Source organism: Callospermophilus lateralis, chromosome 3, assembly GCF_048772815.1.
Source record: "Callospermophilus lateralis isolate mCalLat2 chromosome 3, mCalLat2.hap1, whole genome shotgun sequence".
Lineage (NCBI taxonomy): Eukaryota > Metazoa > Chordata > Mammalia > Rodentia > Sciuridae > Callospermophilus > Callospermophilus lateralis.
This window is the reverse complement of record NC_135307.1, coordinates 11,888,057-11,907,731: the sequence shown is the minus strand read 5'-3', so window position 1 is coordinate 11,907,731 and position 19,675 is coordinate 11,888,057. Positions and strand designations below refer to the sequence as shown.

General features: G+C 50.4%; 1 protein-coding gene across 1 annotated transcript; it reads right to left on the bottom strand.

Moving 5' to 3' along the window:
* Positions 1-4,247: 4,247 nt before the first annotated feature.
* Positions 4,248-19,051, bottom strand: Serpina12 (serpin family A member 12). The gene is made up of 5 exons (XM_076847988.2): positions 19,039-19,051; positions 12,991-13,641; positions 10,940-11,210; positions 5,816-5,963; positions 4,248-4,439 (listed from the first exon to the last, which is right to left on the bottom strand). The coding sequence occupies exons 2-5, from the start codon at positions 13,622-13,624 to the stop codon at positions 4,248-4,250; spliced, it is 1,245 nt and encodes a 414-aa protein (XP_076704103.1). The 5' UTR covers positions 13,625-13,641; positions 19,039-19,051.
* Between the last annotated feature and the right edge of the window lie 624 nt (positions 19,052-19,675).

Sequence of the window (19,675 nt, the reverse complement as noted above, 5' to 3'; positions counted from 1 at the left end):
AAAATCAAATTGAAAAATACTTAGGACATGCAACAGTCATTTTAAAACAGTAATTAAAAGGAGGAGGTGTAAAACATTAGAACTTATACCCAATTTTTTTATTTTTTATTTTTATAGGTGCATCATGATTATACAGATTCATGGAATTTGTTGTTATTTGTGTGTACACACACAATATAAAACAACATAATTTGGTCAGTTTTATTCCCAAGTACCTCCTCTTTCCATTCCTCCCTCCTCCCCCAGCCCCCTTCCTCTATTCTACTTGTCTCCCCTCTATTTTCATGAGATCTCCCACCAACACACACACACACACACACATACACACCCCTTTATTCCCCTTTTTTCCTCTCTCACTTCCACATATGAGAGAAAACAAACATACCAACATTGACTTTATGAATTTGGTTCATTTCACTTAACATAATGTTCTCAAGTTACACCAGTTTTCCTACAAATGGTACAATTTGATTCTTCTTCCTTATGGCTAAATAAAACTCCATGGTGTGTATGTACCACATTTTCATGATACATTCACCCATCGACAACACCTAAGCTGGTTCCATGATTTGGCTATTGTGAATGGTGTTGCTGTAAACATGGGCATGTAGGTATCACTGCAATACGCTGACTTTAATTCTGTATTCTGAATACACAAGGAGTAGTGTAGCTGGGTCATATGGTGGTTCCATTTCTAGCTTTTTGAGGAACCTCCATACTGGTTTCCATGGTGGTCGTACTAAGTCACAGTTTCAGCAACAATGTGAAACTCATCCTTTTTCTCCACATCCTCTCCAGCATTTATTATTCTTTATATTGTTGATGGCTGTCATTCTGATTGGAATGAGAAGACCTCTTGATTTCCATTTCCCTAATTACTAATGATATTTGTTAACTATTTGTGTTTCTTCTTTTACAACATATCTGTTTAATTTACTTTCCCTTTTATTGATTGGGGAGATGGTGTTAAGTTTTTTGAGTACTTTATATATTCTGGATACTAATACTGTGTCAGAACAATAGCTAGAAAGATTTTCTCCTGTTCTGTAGGTTCTTTCTTCACACTCTCAATTATTTCCTTTACTTTATACAATGCAACCCTGTTCGTTGATTGCCTGAACTTTGGAGATTCTACTGAGGAAATTGTTGCCTACACATAGATGTTGGAGTATCAACCCCATGTTTTGTTCTAGCAGTTGCAAAGTTTCTTGCCTAATTTCTAGATCTTTGATCTATTTGGGGTTGACTTTCATGCACTTGAGAGACAAGGATCTAGTCTCATTCTTGTACTTTTGTAATAACCAGTTTTCTAGCATGATTTGTTTAAAAGGGTGGTTCCCCCCCCCACACACACTCTAAATATATGTTTTTTGGCACTTTTTACAAGGATCAGACGACTGTAGACATGTGGGTTTGTCTCTGTGTCTTCTGTTTTGTGCCGCTGGTCTGTGTGTCTGTTTCTGTGCCAGCACTATGGGTTTTGTTACTGTAGCTCTGTAGTATAATTTGAAGTCAGATATTATGATCCCCCAGCCTTGCTTTTTTGGCTTAGAATTGCTTAGCCTGTTCTAGGTCTTTTATTCTTCCAAATGAATATCAGGACTGTTTTTTTTTTCCTAGTTCTATGAAGAATGTCATTGGTATTTTAATGGGATTGAATCAAATGTGTGTATTCAGTGTAATGGAAGGAATGTGTGAATATACAATGTATACTCCTTTGGGGAATATGGCCGTTTTAACAATATTAATTCTGCCTGTGCATGAACACGGGCAATCTTTCCATCTTTAAGTGTCTTCAACTTTCTTCAGGGTGCTCTAACTTTCATTGTAGAAGTCTTTCACCTACATAGTTAGATTTATTACTGGGGTTGTTATTTACTTTTTAGACTATTGTGAGTGGGATTGTTTTCCTGATTCTTTTCCAGTGAGTTCATTATTGGTGTTTAGGAAAGCTGTTGATTTTTGTGTGCAGATTTTGTATTCTGCTGCTTTACTGAAACTGTGTATCACTCTGGCTGTCGGGTGGAGCATTCTGGACCTTCTAAGCATAGGATCATATCGTCAGCATTGATAACTTTGCTTCTTCCTTTCCTATTTGTATTCCTGTCATTTCTTCTCTTGCCGAGCTGCTCTGGCCAGAATTTCAAGTGCTCTACTGAGTAGGAGTGATGAGAGTGGACATCCTTTCTGGCTCTTGATTTTAGAGGAAATGACTTCAGCTTTTCCTCATTCACTCTATGATGATGGCTTTAGGTTTGTGGTCCGTAACCTTTATGACATTGAGGTAGGTTCCTTCTATCCTTAGTTTCTTCAGTGTTTTTATTATGATTGGATGCTGAATTTTGTTGAAAGCTTTCTCTGTATCTATTGAGATAATGATGCAATTTTTGTCCTTGATATGATTCATGTGGTGAATCACATCTATTGATTTTCATATGTCAAACTATGCACAATTTCTATTTGAAAAATGATTGGTATTTTATATACCACCAATTACCCTGGAAAACACACCTATATGCAGTTGTAATTAATCGTACAGCATAAAAACACACGAGATCTCAGCATGTGGAACTCTCTCCAAATGTCACATCCCTGTGAAAGCCTTTTCTCAATCCCCAGACCTAATGAGATCCTGCTGTCCCGTTCTCTCAAGGGCCCCCACCACCCTTTATCGTGCTCCCTGGAACTGTGATCACAAGTTTGCAGTTGTAGTCATAGTCAAGTAACCACACGCAAAAGATTTCTGAGTGCTTCTGTTTCTCCCACTGGATATGAACACCAGGAAGACAGGAACCGAGTCTGCTTGTACCAGCAGCGAGCCCAGAGACCATGAATCCTGGCTCGCTGCAGAATAGACCGCATCCTAGGTAGGTTGAAGGGACATGCAGAGCCACTAGGCATCCTCATACCTGGAGGTGAGGGATGATGCTTGGAAGGTGGAGGAAGGTTCATGAAGAGGTCAAGATGAACCGGGAATTAAAGGATGAGTGGGAGCTTGTAAGGCAGGAGGAGGGGATTCCCATGGATTGGGCAGAGGCAAATGTCTGCAGGGTAGCTTTTAGGAAAGAGTGGGTCCCCTTAGGGGCTCAAGGAAGGTTGGGCTGAAGACCATGACTGCTCTCCACCCAACGACTGGGTGCCAGGAACTCTCAGTGCAGTCTCGCACGATTCTCAGAGCTCCTCAGCCTTGGGAAGTTCCTAACATCTGCTCCCTTCCAACGAATGAAGAAGCTGAGGTTCAGAGAAGTTAAGTAACCTGCCAAGGCCCCCGGTCACTAGATGATTTTCCTGATGATAGTACTATGTCCCCAGTTACATGCCTGAGATGACCCCTGATGGTTTCTGTGGCCCTCTAGTATCTTCTCACACCCACCTGTGGCTGGGTCAGGGGAAATGTGACGATGTGAAGAACTCACATAGAGTCCCGGCCTGGGCTCCAGGGCCCGTGGGTGCCCAGGACAGAGCTGCTTTCTGGCTCCACAGGTGCTGGAGAAAACTCTGGGAGGAGCTGCTCTGTTAGGGTGGGCTCCTCCCCTTCCAGCCCGTACACACACACTGGCACACCTGACAGACAAAGCTGCACTGAGTCCCGGCTGCTACCCCAGTTCCCCTTCTCATGCTGCCCAAGAGCTAGGCCATTCCTGACGCTTTGCCGTCCACCTGGAAGCCTGGTCCCCTGTGACTGCTCTGGATGTACAGTCGTGCAGTAGATATAGCAAAGACTCACATTCACGACTCTCCAAAGGGAACTGACGCAGGGTGCTGTCCTTCTTAGAGCCCCGCGGGGGAGAGTCATGATCCTTCTCTCAGAAAAGGGAAAGAGAAGCTCAGAGGGGGCATGGCTTTCACAAAGACAACTTATCCAGGATGTGAACTCGGGTCACTCTCATGCCAACCCTAGGCACTTGCTGTGGCTCACACCTTCCCCCAAATACCCACCTCAACCCACAGACTTGGCATAGGGAGGAGCGTTTGTTGATTGAAAAAACAAAGGCCCTTTGCCTGCCAGGGAGGGGACACGGGCAAGTGGGTTCAGTGTGGTGCATGGTCCCCAAGTCTGAGAGGGCGAGGAGGGATCCCCAGGACGTGATGGAGCACAGGAGTCCCAAAAGCCCACGGTGGCGCTCACTGGGCACCCTTGGGACAGAGTGACCCTAGGGACTGGGTTAGAATGTGCCTGGGGCCTCCAGCCCAAGGAGGTTCAGCCTCAGGCCATGGTTGAGAGCTGCAGACAGCAGGACGACCCTTTATTTACCAGAAGGGTTAACAATCTTTGCCAGGAAGATCATGGAAGGTGTGAGTTTCTCGTAGACCATCATCAGGAAGGGTCTGTTCAACTTGACATTTTGTGGAGTCTCCATGGGCAGTGTCTGCGCTCCAGAGCCTGCGGCCCCCTCTGTCCCCTTCTCGTCCATCTTCAGCTCAGCCTTGTGCACAGCCTGTGGGAATCAAGAGCGAGGTCAGTGCCTGCCAAGACACTCAGAGGCCATGATGGGCAGAAGCAAGAGACCAGAGAGGGAGACAACTTAGCCAAAGTTACTCGGCACAGCTGTAATGTGCCAAGGTTCCTGTCATTGTGGAATGATACTTGACAAACAGATGCAGCCCGAAGATGGTGTACATGCGTGTGTGGGGTGGGGAGGGTCAGTGATAACAGGGAGACAGGGGGCTGATTACCCTTCCCATAAATGTCAGGGGACCTTCCATCATGATGGTGGCAGAAAGGGTCTATGGAATCTTAGCTCAACCTGATGGATGGTTGAGAGGGAGCCAGCCTCCAGATTAGCCTCTGGAGATGTCTCAGGCCCCAGATCCACCCCAGTGGCCTCAGCATCCATGACCAGGTGACAGGTTCTGGAGAATGGATGGTCCCTTGTGAGACACCAACAAACTTCTTTCTTGTCTACAAAATTCCAACAATTTTCCTTGCAGGAAACTGGCCAGTATCCTCTGCTAGCGTCAGGGGTGCCCGGATACCTCACTAGATGAGAGAAAGGAGCCTTGGAACTCAGTGAAGGCCCGTGGGAAGGGGAAGCTGGCGGCCTTCAACATTTGGGAACTCTCAAAACCAAAGTAGAAAAACTCAACAGCTAGAAAATTCTATCGGCTTCGTGTTTCTTTCTTCTTGCTAGCTGGAAGATAAAGCTGAATCTGTCTTCGGATTCAAAACGGTTGGCTCAGCTTGGTTACCCATATTTCTCCCGGAGTGGCTGGAGCCTCCCTTCACCCACGGGTACCAGCCCTCACCTGCTGCCTTTGGCCACGCCCCTCCCTCCCATGGACCATCCCCCACACTCTTCTCTGATTCTGAAATCCTTCCCCTTGCGGTGCCCTTTTTACTCCAAAGTAGGTCTGCTGGACAATACACAGGACATTCAGTCAAATTTGGATTCAAGATAAGTTATGAATACATTTGACCAAGAATATGTCTCATGCAATAATTTTTATGCTCAAAAAACTCATTGTGTATCTGAATATCGAATTTAACTGAGTGTCTCCTGTTGTCCCTGCTAAATCTGATGCCTTACCTGCCCCGTGCTCTAGGCCTGATAAATGTTCCAGGACCTCATCAGTTTGTTGCATTGAATCAGCTTTCAACATAGCACCAAGAGAGTGGCAGTTCCAGTGCTAAAGACTGGAATCAAAGGCTTGGGGAGGCCTTAGGGTTTTCTCTGGTCGGGGGAGAGCCAGACTCCAGCCCGGCCTGTGTGGCAGGTGGCAAGGCTGCTTCCTCCCTGGCCTGGTCCCTGTGTGATGCCTCTGCCAGGCAACGTGGCGCGCCCTCTGCTGGAGGGCAGCGGCAGGGCAGCCTTACCTCGCTCACTTTGAGGCTGCGGTAGGGGGAGATTCGGGTGAGGTCACCGTTCTCCTCAAAGATTTTACTGATGCCCAGTTGGGAGAGAGTGTTCTTCAGGTTATAGGTACCGGAGATGTGGAGCCTGGGCACGAACACATTGACAACCCTGGGGAGTTAAAAGTGACAGGCGTGAGCAGAAAAGTCCTACTTAGGCCAAAAGAAAGATGACAGTCATGGCACCCAGGACCAGGTCCTCTCTTCCTCTCTGCCTGCCCTCTGTCCCTCCCCCTGGAATCTCATTCAGTCCTAGGACCTGGAATACCAAGAGCCGGCCAGACGACTCCCAAGTCTACCTTTCCACTCATTCATTCATTCATTCATTCAGCAAATACTTATTAAGTGCCTGCTGAATACCAGATGCTGTTCTAGGTGCTTGAGATGAATGTGTGAACAGAACAGGCAAGGTTCCCTGCCCCTGACCCGTGTTCCAGCAGGGAGGACAGATCATGGAATGGACACAGTGAAAAGCACTGTGGGCATATTCGCACAGGCGGAAGGCGGCAAGTGCTACAGGAAAAAATGAAATATAAACCAAAATACAGGGATGCTGGGCAACTCTTGAAGGAGGCAGGGACCCAGGCGAATGGGCCTTTTCCCTGAAGGGAACCTGGAAACCCAGTAGCAGTGACACGGTCCCTTCAGGGTTTAGAGGGACCCTCCGTCCACTCCATTAAGAGCACCCTCGTGGTATTGGGGTGGGGGTGAGTGAGGAGGTGATGCGGGGTGACCCCCCTCCATGGCAGTCAGGTGTTGGGGTCACAGTGGTGGAGGCGAGAGGCCAGGTTCCAGAGTCAGTTTACAGCAGGGCCAGCCGAGATTCCTGACAGGCTGATGGAAGGGCCCAGGGGAAGCCATAGATGGAGGACCACTCCCGGGTTTTAAATTGGGCCGGTGGTCCTGGGCAGGCCCTGCAGCGGGGCTCAGGATGGCAGTCTAGACAGGGCAGGCTAAGATCCTATTAGACTCCCCGGGAAAGTGGGGGGATGCTTGGGAAACCGGCAGAGTCAGGACCCTGGAGTTCAGGTGAGAGATCTGGCAGCCTGGGCCTGGGGGTGGGGGGATGGTGCTGAAGCCCAGGGCGCTGCTGGCTGAGGGGAAAATCCCAACAGGAATGGGCGCAGGCCGGAGGCCGGGCACGGAGCCCAGCACAGGAGAGGAGGAGGAGCCCACGGGGAGAGAGAGGTGGTGCTGTGGGAGGAGCCAAAGGGAGACAGAGGTGGTGCTGTGGGAGGAGCCCACGGGGAGAGAGAGGTGGTGCTGTGGGAGGAGCCAACGGGAGACAGAGGTGGTGCTGTGGGAGGAGCCCACGGGGAGACAGAGGTGGTGCTGTGGGAGGAGCCCACGGGGAGACAGAGGTGGTGCTGTGGGAGGAGCCAACGGGAGACAGAGGTAGTGCTGTGGGAGGAGCCAACGGGAGACAGAGGTGGTGCTGTGGGAGGAGCCAACGGGAGACAGAGGTAGTGCTGTGGGAGGAGCCAACGGGAGACAGAGCTGGTGCTGTGGGAGGAGCCAACGGGAGACAGAGGTAGTGCTGTGGGAGGAGCCAACGGGAGACAGAGCTAGTGCTGTGGGAGGAGCCCACGGGGAGAGAGAGGTGGTGCTGTGGGAGGAGCCAACGGGGAGACAGAGGTCGTGCTGTGGGAGGAGCCCACGGGGAGAGAGAGGTGGTGCTGTGGGAGGAGCCAACGGGAGACAGAGGTGGTGCTGTGGGAGGAGCCCACGGGGAGACAGAGGTGGTGCTGTGGGAGGAGCCAACGGGAGACAGAGGTAGTGCTGTGGGAGGAGCCAACGGGAGACAGAGCTGGTGCTGTGGGAGGAGCCAACGGGAGACAGAGCTGGTGCTGTGGGAGGAGCCAACGGGGAGACAGAGCTGGTGCTGTGGGAGGAGCCCACGGGGAGACAGAGGTGGTGCTGTGGGAGGAGCCCACGGGGAGACAGAGGTCGTGCTGTGGGAGGAGCCCACGGGGAGACAGAGGTGGTGCTGTGGGAGGAGCCAACGGGAGACAGAGGTGGTGCTGTGGGAGGAGCCAACGGGAGACAGAGCTGGTGCTGTGGGAGGAGCCAACGGGAGACAGAGCTGGTGATGTGGGAGGAGCCAACGGGAGACAGAGCTGGTGCTGTGGGAGGAGCCAACGGGGAGACAGAGCTGGTGCTGTGGGAGGAGCCAACGGGAGACAGAGCTGGTGCTGTGGGAGGAGCCAACGGGAGACAGAGCTGGTGCTGTGGGAGGAGCCAACGGGAGACAGAGCTGGTGCTGTGGGAGGAGCCAACGGGGAGACAGAGCTGGTGCTGTGGGAGGAGTAAACAGTGAGACAGAGGTGAAGCAGGTGAAGCAGGCCCCAGCAGGAGGCTGGCGTTTTTGGCAAGTAGCGAAGGAGGAGCCCCAAACTGACCCTGGACCCCCCAACATGGGCACCCTGAGTAATGATGAGAAGGAACTGTGAGGATGAAAGGATAGGAGATGGGGACAGTGACTCAAGGGGACAGTGACTCGAGGCAAAGCTTCAGGCTTTTACCTGCAGAGGAGAGATCAGAGTGGAGTGATACCTAAAAGGGAAACAACAGCATTTGGGGCTCCCTGCAGGCCAGCGCCAGGGTGACAGGCCCGCCTCACACCTGCTCTGTGTTTCCTGCACAGAAGCCACTCTGTGAGCTGTGAGCCATCCCTGGGCCCCTGATCCAAAAACTAATGACATCTGGATCTCTGATGGAGATAACTCAGTAGGGATCAGAAGCGCTGGCTGCTGCAGAGAAGCAAGGAGAGAATTTCCAGGGCGACATCACTGAGCAGTCAGAGGACACAGGATCCCAGGTGCTAGTGGGGAGATCAGCTTTAATGACTTCCAAGTGAAGCCAGAAAACGTGGACCAACGCTGGAAGGTGGAATGAGATTTTTCATCTGGGATGGGACTCTCAAATTTTATTATCAGTAAAAAGGGCGAATTCAAAGCCCCATCAGCTCTGTGCTGAAGGGGCTTTGTTTGAAATTGAAGCTTTGTTTCCCCTGGGAAAACAAAAACTGAGTTTTTGCTCTGGGGAGTCAGAGCAGCAGGATTTGTAGGCTAAACTCCAACCTGTAATTTGTGGGTGTATTTTAGTTGTGCATCTGTTGATGTGGTTACTTCTCTTTTGGAGAAAGGGGTGGTTTTTTCCCTTTGGTCTCTCTTAGACTGTCCAGTCTGGAGGGGACTACAGACAAAACTCACTGGAATAGCCCACCTGCTCTCTGCTCCTGTAGAGGACAACCAGAGGTCTGGGCTGCTCCTGCCTGCACTTTAAGATAACCCGACAACCTGACAGCCAGACTGAAAGAGTTCAGAAGGTAGGAACACTGCCTGTCGGGTTCTGATGACATGCAATCCCCCCTGGGGACCTCAGGCAAGTCCCCTAGCCGGTAAGAAGCTCTGGGGTTTCCTATGGAGGAGGGGGCATTACTGCCACTGGTCATTCCAGGCCACAGAGCTTAGGAGGCAGGATGTTTCTGGTGAAAGGGATCCTCCTCTCATGGCCTTCTGCCAGGGCGGTCCCATCTCAAGTCATGGGGATGCTGGGAACAGTCTCATGGGGTGGGGGAGGCAGACCAGGTCCTAGGACAGGGAGGGGGGCCCTGGAAGAGACCCCGAGGGCAGGGTGCACATGGATTTCATGAGAAGTTACTTAAGTTATTCCTGTCCTGTGAGGAGCTTTGTTTCCCCTGTCCCCAGGCCTCTGGGAAGGCTGGTGCCAACCTGCAGGAAATCTCAAAACATCTTTCCCACACCTGGGCAGGAAACAAAGGGAGGGCTGTGGGCCTCATCCTGAAGACAGAGAGGTGCAGCACTATCCAGGAGCCTCTGTGTGCAGTTAGGGGTGGCTCAATGGTCACAGTACACAAGGTGCAAGGGCCAGGGAGAGGGAACTTGCAGTCCCAGTGCTAGCACCAGAATGGCAGCCCTGTGAGAAATTGTCACAAATAACTTGGAGATGCTCTGGGGCACCAGCAAAACTGTAGTGGACCCAGCCACTGTGCTTTCAATACTGATGGCAATAGGACCACAGTCTCTGTCACAAAGCCAGAAGTACGGGTGAACTGAGGGCCAAGGGCCTGACATTCTTCCCATATCTCACCTCCTTTCACTTTCCACACCTCTCATGCCCCTAGAGAGGCCCCCAAGACACCCCTGTGAACTCTACAACTCTGTGGGGCACAGGCTGGAAGCTGCCCATCCCTTTGGGGCACCCCGTGTTAATAGAAGCCTGCATTTTACGTCAGGGGGTGAGCTGCCATGCGGGGTTCCCCCTGAGGATGGAGACCACGCTGCAGGACACCTGTCATTCAATAAGCCTGAGGTTCCAAGGATCTGCTGAGAGTTTTAGAGCCCTCCTCTTCAACCAATCAGAAGGAGGGGAAAGAAGTCACATTGGCGCATGGCCTCTTCAAAGGTCCTACAAGGCTGACACTGCTAAGGCCAAATCACAGAAGAGAACCCAGGCCTCACCCAAACCCCTATTTTTTCCCCAGCTCCCACAGCAGGGAGGAGAGGTAGGGCTGGCAGAGCCCTCCTGGGGTGACCTGCCACTCAGCTCCACCTCCCCCAACACTGGCGTGATCAGAAACATCTGGAACCAGAATTTCCCTGTCAGGAGCTCTCAGGTAACTAGATAACAGAGCTGTGTTCTGCAGTTCCTTAAGGGCGCCTTCCCCCATGGATGCCCAGTCCACCCTAGCATCGTCTCTTTCTCTCTTGGTGCCTCCTCCTGGTGCCCAGGTCCCACAATCGTCATAGCAGAGGCTCAGTAAAGACATCCATTGCTTCTCTCCCTTCCACACACAGCCTTAAAGTCTTAGCTCAAATTCCACCTCCCCTGGGAAGCCCTCCCTGACCTCTACCACACTCCCACAGTTTTACTGCCTCTCCAGGGTCAAGTGTTTCTGTGTTCTTACACTTCTCCAGTCTACCTCCTACCCTAACAGAAGTGTCTCAAAGAGCCCAGAAGAGGGCTTGGCTGTGTGGTAAGAGCTTCATAAATTCGGGATGAAAGAAATAAAGAGTGGGGCGGGGGGAGAAGCAAGACACTCCTTACACCAGGCGCCCTCTTTACCTTTTTGACATTAATCTTTTCCATCTGCCAAAAATGTTCGCCTGCAAGCCCTCCTCCAGTTGCTTCATTTTGCCCTCCTCGGGAAGAACGAAGGTGGCCGTGATGTTCCCACTGTAGGGGATCTCCAGGAGCGTGCAGGACAGCCGGTCGTCGTAGCCCACGTCATACATGCCTCCGTGGAACATCATGGGCACCTTCACTGTTTTGCTTTTGTCCACAAAGAAATTTTCCTCTTTAGTTTCTTTTGGATCAAATCTATGTTGCCACCTGGCTTAGGATTGAAAGGCAAAGTGAGATGAGTGTCCAGAGAGAAAGGAGGTGACCAGATCCAAATAATCACCAGCCTCTGTCCACGCAGACTCAGAGAAAAGGTCTGGGTATTCTAGGGCACCAGGGAAGAACTCCAGGAGGCTGCCCTCTTCCTGTGCCCCGGATACTTCCTGTGAGATGGACTCAGGTCCAGTGACATGTTCTCAAGGAAACGAGGAGTAGGGATGAGGAGGTGAGGAGAGCAGTAGACTGCCCTGAGCAAAGATGATCCTGAGGCTGAGAAAGCATGGAGATCATGCCCCAGTGGGGGGGGGGGCTGGATGGCAATTAGTGGGGCTCTTTGGGTGTGACTCGAATGAAGATGCCTGGCTCTATTTCAAGTCACCCCTGAAAAAGCCACTGTCACCTGGGGCCAAGAAAGCTAATGGGACACACTGCCCTTGGGAGCTTGCTGGAGAGGAATGAACGCTCAATTCTGGGTGTTTGATCTCTCTTTTTCGATCCTGAGGATGCTTTGACCCCATCACATGTAAACTCAGATCTGCGTCTTTTCTAATCTGCTGCCCTCACAGATCTCGGAATTGGTCCCTGGGAGCCAACCCCTGGGTTCAAACCCTGGCCTCGCTGCTCTAAAAGCAGAACCTTGATAAGTGTCTCAATCTCCCTGGGCTTCAGTGTCCTTACTTTGAAGAACAAGGATATTGACAGATGCCTCTTAGGTTCACTTGGAGACTTGGTGGGATAAAGCAGCCAAGCCCAATAACTGGATATAGTGATCGTTGAGTGGATGGTGGTCACCGTCAGCATTATTGGTGTCACTGTTGTCCTGAGGTGAAGTAGGGGATGTAGCACTTTGAGAAATCCCAAATTCATTTTTCTTTCCCTCTGGATTGGACAGACTGTGATTTTGGATTTTTCCCCCCTCAGTAACCATCAATTTCCTTGTGAACTTTGGGAGAACTGAACCATGGTATTGACATCCCCGTAGAGATCTTGTCTAAACTGAGGGGTGTTGGCCTCTGTGATTTTCACCTGTTTTGGCCAACCTCTGCGTGTGCACATGGTACGTGAGTGGTTGTGTGCAGAGGGGGGAACGAAGGTCTATTTCAGGTTTTCTCTTAGACACAGGGAAGTTAGGCAATATGAAGAGGAGAATAAGGTACCCCCCAAACTCATCATCACCACCACCCAAACACAATCACCATCCTGGACGTCTACTTGGTGTAGTGGAAAAATACCCACCCAAGGCCAAGAGAGAGGGGTTCCAATCCTGACTGTCATTGACTGGCTTTGAAACATGGATAAGTAATTAGTCTGTCCCTGATTTTCATTTTTTTTTTTCCTCATCTAAGAAATGAAGATGAGAATGTCACTCCAACCACATCAACTAGTGTCATGTTAGGATAATCAGTGATAATGAAAATGGACATATAGAGAACAAGTTAGGCTTTATAAAGCACTTTTCACAAACATTTTCACCTCGATTCCCAAACACAACCAGATGGGTTATATGTAAATGGTATTCAATTTAAAGACAAAGAAAGTGACTACAGTGTTTATGATGACTAGCATCCACTCGATATTCACTATACCACTGAAACTTATCCAACTACATCTTTAAAAAGCCTTATATGGTATCTATCAATATCCTCATTCTATGAAGTGAGAGATTCATTACGTAGAAATTCAAGGTCAAGAGCAAGCAAGAGGCCAATCCAGGTTTTTAATCCATGCCTATTGGTCATCCTCTCCTCTCCACGCCAGCATGTCTCAAACCTTACCTTGAAAGTAAATGAAGTTTGCCAGAATCATCACAGTGCCAGGGTCTATACTCCTGATCAGGTTGTTGATTAACCCCTGGGTTTTCTGACTGACATAGTTGTTGATCTGCTTCTGAGTATATTCCAAGTCCTGGAAGTTGGTGGGCACAGTTTCTGCTTCATACATATTCTTGGTCTCTCTCAGGAAGTTCCGTTGTAGCTTCAGCTTCTGATCCAGGAACAGAACGTTTCCGATCGCCAGCTTGGTGCCCTGCTTCTCCTGGTTCAGCTTGCGGATGAGGTAATAGAACCCCTGGTGAAGGTCTCTGGCGGGCATCTCCCTGAAGCTGAAACCCTGCTTAATCTCTTCCAGGGTGGAGTCCTGGGCACCCAGGGACAGCATGGAGAAGGCAGTGGAGATGCTCAGGGGAGAGAAGAAGATGTTCTGCCTGGAGCCTCTGGAGGCCAACTTCTTGAGCAGCTTGAAGCCAAACTCCATGTTGCGCTTTGCCAGCTCATGGGCGATCCTCTTTGCTTTCAACCCTTGGGCTTGGCTCAGGTCTCCATAGCTAAGTCGAGAGACATTGGGCGAGAGAAGCCCTTCTGTGGCGAGAAGGCCAGCCAGAAACAGGGCCAGGCCCAGTGGGAGGTTCATTGTCCTTGGGGATTGTCCTGTTGAGTAGTAGATCTCAGGTTAGCAGAGAAAATCAAAGGAGATCCACTGTCCCACCTTATCCACGTGGAAGACCAGGTGGAAGAAGAAACGCAGTGACTAACAGGGGCTGTATGTAGAGGCTGCTGAGTGCTTTGACATCCAGGATGACATTTATAGCCTCCCCATATCTCCATTTTATAAGTGAGAGACCTGGGTGTTCCCTGGCACTGCACCCTTGCTCTGTCCCTTGTCTTCCTGGTCCTGGGCCCCTCACTCTTGCTCTGTCCCTTGTCTTCCTGGTCCTGGGCCCTTCAAGAGTGATAGCTCTTGTACACTTCCCTCCCCATCTTATGGTAGCAGTGAATCCATTCCTTTGAGGAACATCTACTCTCCACCTCATCATAAGAATGCCCCACAGTGTGGGCATGGGACCCAGAACACACCATCAAAATTCATCCTTTATGTCACAGACTGTGACATAAGTCAAATTAATGGGTGTCTTTCCTGGAGAATGCAAAGTTCTCTTAACTATGGGGTGATTGGCTTAATGATAAAGCCCCCAAAACTGAATGTAGTCCTGACTTCTACATGGAGAGAAGACAGGGAGAGATGGAAAGAGAGAAATGGACAGTGGCACATCATGACATCTTTGGAGTCCTTGGATCAACCTTTACCAGATGCCCACCCACCCACCTTCATTTTTCTAAGTTATAAGAGCCAATGGATTTCGATTTTAGGGTTGGATGATTTGAGTTGGACATTTTTTTTTCCTTATAACCAAAAGGAGTGTGACTAATTTGCAAAATTGGTGCTCTTTGTGTAAGATCACATGTCCTCTAGGTGATGGACATCCTCTACAGGAGAAAGAACTCTGCCTCCAGTAAACCTCCTCCCAAGGAAGGGAAGGGGTGGTGGCATGGATTGGAAAAGCCACATCTTCCTGGCTGCAGGAGTGCCCTCTCATCAAAAGCCTCTCAGCTCTGACACCTCCCAGTGGCACTGTGAGCTTTCTGGGGACGAGAATTTTGTTGGATGTTTTCCTTCCATCTCTCTCTCTCCTAAGGCTACAGAGAGCCACCAAAGCCTGATGTTCTACAAAGTGAGTTGATTTTTCTGGTTGGGTACACTGCTTTCATTGGCTTTTACTAATCTACATGGAAAGCGAAGGCAGATCTCTCTGCTGGGTCCTCTGTTACATCACTCACTGTGTCACCCTAACTGACATCTCCAGGAGTCTGTAATCCCCGGGAAAGGATGAGCTCCTCAGCAGGGAAGCTGTCCCTGGTTGCCTCAGACTGGCTTCCCTGGAAGCAGGTGCATGTCAGGGATTGACAGCTGTCTTAGGAGGAGGCCGCAGGAAGTGAAGGGACCAGGACCAGAAAGAGAAGGAGTCGACCCAGGATGCAGCCCCTGGTAACATCCAGCTCCGCTCAGGTCCTAGGGTCAGGACTCTGGAGAGCTCCCTTTTGGAGTGCATCAGACAGCATCAGACAGCTGGTGACTGTGATCAGTCCCCAGGGTGCAGGACATGGCATATATAATTTCCTGGGACATTGACCACTATCAACTCCTCCTTCAGGCCACCCAGGTGCCTCTACTTTTAGCTCCAAGGCAGGACCTGATTGGCGGAGGGCAATCTCCTTATCCTGCTACTGATTGGTCCGCGAGACCAGCCTAATCCGATGAGGGCAAGTTCAGGGAGGGGCATGTGACTCCAGCGGTCCAATGAGGGTGAGCTTTAGAACTGTTTGGTGGCTTGCTGGGAGTGCTGCCCTCAGTCTTCCCTGGATGTCCTGGACAGCAGACTGGCAGCTAGGGAGGGGACTCCACACTGCCCCAGGGGGAAGGGAAAACAAGCCAGAGCACAAAGAGGGTGTATGGCAGGGCTTTGTAGAGAAACTGGGGCCAGCGCCCACCCTCCCTGCACACTGGCAGTTACATGGTCAAGGTCCTGAAGCCAGAAGCATCTTGACAAGTATTATGTGCATATTTCAATGCCAGAACCATCAAGTGGGGGCTCCATGCTCTGGCCTTACGTCCTCGGGGGTTTGTGGCATTCTGGAAAGAATCTCCTGAGCCCAGGAGTTCTCTAAGCACCTTCCACTCTCCAGGACGATGTTTTGGTGAAAATTAAAAATGATTTGTGATGAACCCAGACTCCATGGGTGATCTGAAAATAGATTATAGGCGAGAAAAAGGTAGAATCCTTAATTATGCTTCAGATAAACAAAAGAAAATAGATAATGGAAAGCAGCCGATCTCAGGAGCTCCCAAAGGCTGCCTGGATTAAAAATAGAAGTTTCTGTTATTCCCAGTAGATTGCCAGCCATGCCGTGTGCTATTTCCCAATGCCTACGAGTAGAGAGGCTTGGACATGTCACTCAGTAGCTGGCAGGAGGGTTGCCAGCCACCTGAGGGGCAAAGCCTGGCAGCAACAGGGCAGGAGCTGGGCGTGTGAGGCAGGATGGGGCGGGCAGAAAGGCTCGGCGTGACATGAGCTGACTGGCTGTGCAGTGGAACTGCTGACCCCCACCAGGTTGTACCTACTACAGTTTCAGAAGTGAGAACTGATCTGAGAATTAAAGTCCAGGCCTTGGTCTTCTCCCACATACACATTGGGGCACCAGGCAAATCTCTTTACCCTCTAGGGTGTCTGCCAGTATCTTTGCCTATTAACTTGAGGGTGCTGTGGAGTTTGGCCTCTTCCCACCAGACGCTGCTGATCAGCTGGTTGCCCTACCCCAGGGGACGCAGTGCACTTGCTGGCTGGGTCTCAGCCTCCCTTACCTCTACAAGCCTGTATCCCAGCGGTCTCTGGGCATCCATCCCTTCCAGCAACCCCCAAGTGTGAAGGGCCTGGCCTTGCTCCCCACCAGCCCACACTAGTCCCACTGTGGGCCTTTCCTTGTCATCATAGATGCTAAAGTGACCCACATTTGCCAGATGCCTGAGCAGGCTCAATTTTTTGTTCCATCAATTAAAATAGCTGAGCAACTGGTTATTACCCAATGAATTGATAGGTTACTCTCCTACGTTGAGCAATTCTTGTTGGGTTTTAATTTGGAATGTGTCTCTGTGTGTGTGTGTGTTTGGTTGTCACCTGAACTAAATAAAATAAAATCAAGAGGGAAAAGAACAAGATAGAAATGGAACCCCATGGGACATCATGGGGCAGAGAGGGCTACTAAAGTAAGTGTCTCCGTTCCCTGACTATTCTAGCCTCACGTTCCCTATTCATTTAGAAAAATAATTTCCTTCTCCTGTGACTAGATGAAACAGTGTCTCACTGACCCACGAGACAGACCCCACCCAAGTGAGAAGCCATCTGCTCTAGCAGCACAGGTGCTGCAAATCCCCACCCTGCAGAAAGGGCTCCCCACAGAAGGGATGGGGGCACCACCTCCACCTCCCTCTGCCCTGATTGGAATTTCCCTCTAAATGAGGTATGACAGTGGGCTTAATAATCCATCCCTCAGTGTCCATGGAGGGTGAGTTTCAGGATCCCCCAAGGACGCCAAAATCCTTGGATGTTTAAGTCCTTCCATAAAACAGCACAGTCTTTCCAGGCAGCCTACATGCACCCTCCCAAATGCTTTAAATCACCTCTACATTACTGATAATGCCTAATGTGACATATTACATAAGTAGTTGTCATACTCTATCGATTAGGGAATAGGCAAAGAAAAAAAAATCTGAACATTTCAGACTTGTCCCAAATATTTTTGATCTGAGATTGGCTGGATCCCTGGGTGTGGCTACAGAGGGTTCACTGGTGAGATTTGTGATTTTACAAAGTGCTTCCTCGTTTATCACCAGCAGGTTGGGGAAAGGAGATTGGGGAGCCACCAGGGGACATATGGGCTGTGAAGTTCTGCTCCTGCCCAGAGGTGGGACCCCTCACTTCAGGGGAAAGGCCTCCCCTGCCTCCCCCCACCCTTGCTAATGTCTAGTCTCCTACCTCTCTCCTCTGTGATGAAGCTGCTGGCCAGGAAAAGGTGTGTGACATCCTTCCTCAAGCCAGTGGGACAATATATAGGAAGCTCAGACAAGTTCCCGTCCCCAAAGTCTTCAGCCCAACAGAGCGGGCATCAGGCAACCAGAATGTTCCCTTGGACACATCAGTCATTCCTTCCCACATTGAGGAAGGAACCCCAAGCCCTCCAAGACCCCAGCTTATCTCAGGCTCTTTCTGGAGTCCCCGAAAGAGTGTGTAGAACTTGGGTACACTCATTGTCCTCCCTGGGGCTCAAAGAACCGAAGGGACTTTCCTGGAGGTGTGCCTTGGCATCCCAAAAGAAGATTGAACCAAAGCCCTGAACTTGAAGAGACAGCCCAGGTATGGTCTGTGGTCTACCCATTTTAAAAGATTGAAATTGTTTTAAGAGAAAAATTGTTCTACACATTTTAGAGATTAAATAATTATTTTTCAAAGCAAGTTTAGAGCAAGTAGTGCTAAAGTCCCTCCTCTTCCCTCTGTGGGAAGTGGGAGAAGCCCCATAAAAGAATTCTACTGACCATCGCCATATCTTTTACATTCCTTCCTGGGAGACACAGCATGGAGCCTCCCCACTTATTAATTTGCCCTGAGAATTTCTTTCTTTTTAGGAAATACTTTATGTGCTATCACTGGAGCCAGGTTCTGGGACCCTGTGACAATGCCCAAGGAATGGCCCACATAGATGCTGCAGAATAAGCAAACAGGTAGCTCTCACACCTGAGAAGAGAAGCCCAGGCCAGCCCCAGAGACTCCTCCAAACCCTCAAGAACTTTCCACCTCTTTGCCTGGCTGGTCCTCCTCCCCTGCAGTGACTTCATTCTAGAATGAGGGAATACAGGGACTGAAAAGTCTGAGTGGCCATTAACTTCAGGCTCACTTGTGCTATAAAGGGGCAGCCCAGGCCCAGCGAGAACAGAGAGTAGCGTCACAGTGTGTTGCAGTCGCGGGTCAGCATGGAATCCAGTTAGTGGAGGCAATTCCTCAAAAACGCTCTAAACAGGCGGCTTGGTCATGGTCTGGTGGGTTGATGGATACAGACTGTGTCCTGGGAAGAGCTGAAGGTACACAGACAGCTCACCTACAAGGCTGACCGTGGCCAGAGCCAGAGGTCAGAGGTGGACTCCAGTTGGAAGGGCACCTCATCTCTCAAGACCACCTCCGTCCTCACATCCCTAAGGCTGTCCCTCTAGGAAAGTGCTGGACCTAGAAGCCCATGGGAGTGAATCTGGGCCTCCCTGGAGGCTGCCCTGCAAAACTCCCCCAGAGGAGTTCCCCAACTGTGGGAACTCTCCTGGAATTTTCTTCAAGACACCCTCCTTGGACAGGACTGTCCATCCTCTCAATCTGAGCCAACTTCCTGAGGAATACACAAGAATCCCTGTTTTTTTCCACAGGGAAAGTTTCATACTCACAGTACCTCCAGGAGGAATCTGCTGGGCCGGCCAAATGGATCTGCCCTTCTTGCTTTATTATTTATACTTCCATGGCCTCCTGGAGAGATCAAGTGCAGGCCAATAGAATTAGCTGGCCTGAGTGGGCAGGCGATGGGGTTCCAGGAGCAATGGCCACACCACTTCCCCGGGGGCTTCTGCTCGCACAGGAGGCTGCGACCCCACCCACTGGGCTGGGGCTTTCTGAAGGAGTCCATTCATGTCTTGTGCAACCACTCTGTTTCCCAATCGCCGTCTGGGTCTGGAGACTGGAGTATCCTACAAGTGGAGTAGGCTGTCGCCCTGACAATGACGACACAACCCCCAGATCACCTTTGTCATCCCGGGAAGAGTGACACCTGGGGGCCCTTCTCCCTCATCCCTTGTTGCTGCTTCCGTGCTTTCTCCTGGGCTTCAAACTCTCAGCTCTGCCACTGTCGCTCATGGGGAGTCCTTCTGGGAAGAACACGGAGGAGCCACCAACAGAGGGTTACAGGCAGGGTTTCCACCAGGGGCAACAGGGATCCAGCGTGCACGTCAATGCTAGTGATCATTCCAGAAATCCGGGAAGTCTCTGCCTGTTGTGTTTTTTGTTGTGCTGAAGTGGTGAGGCCACAGTTGGGT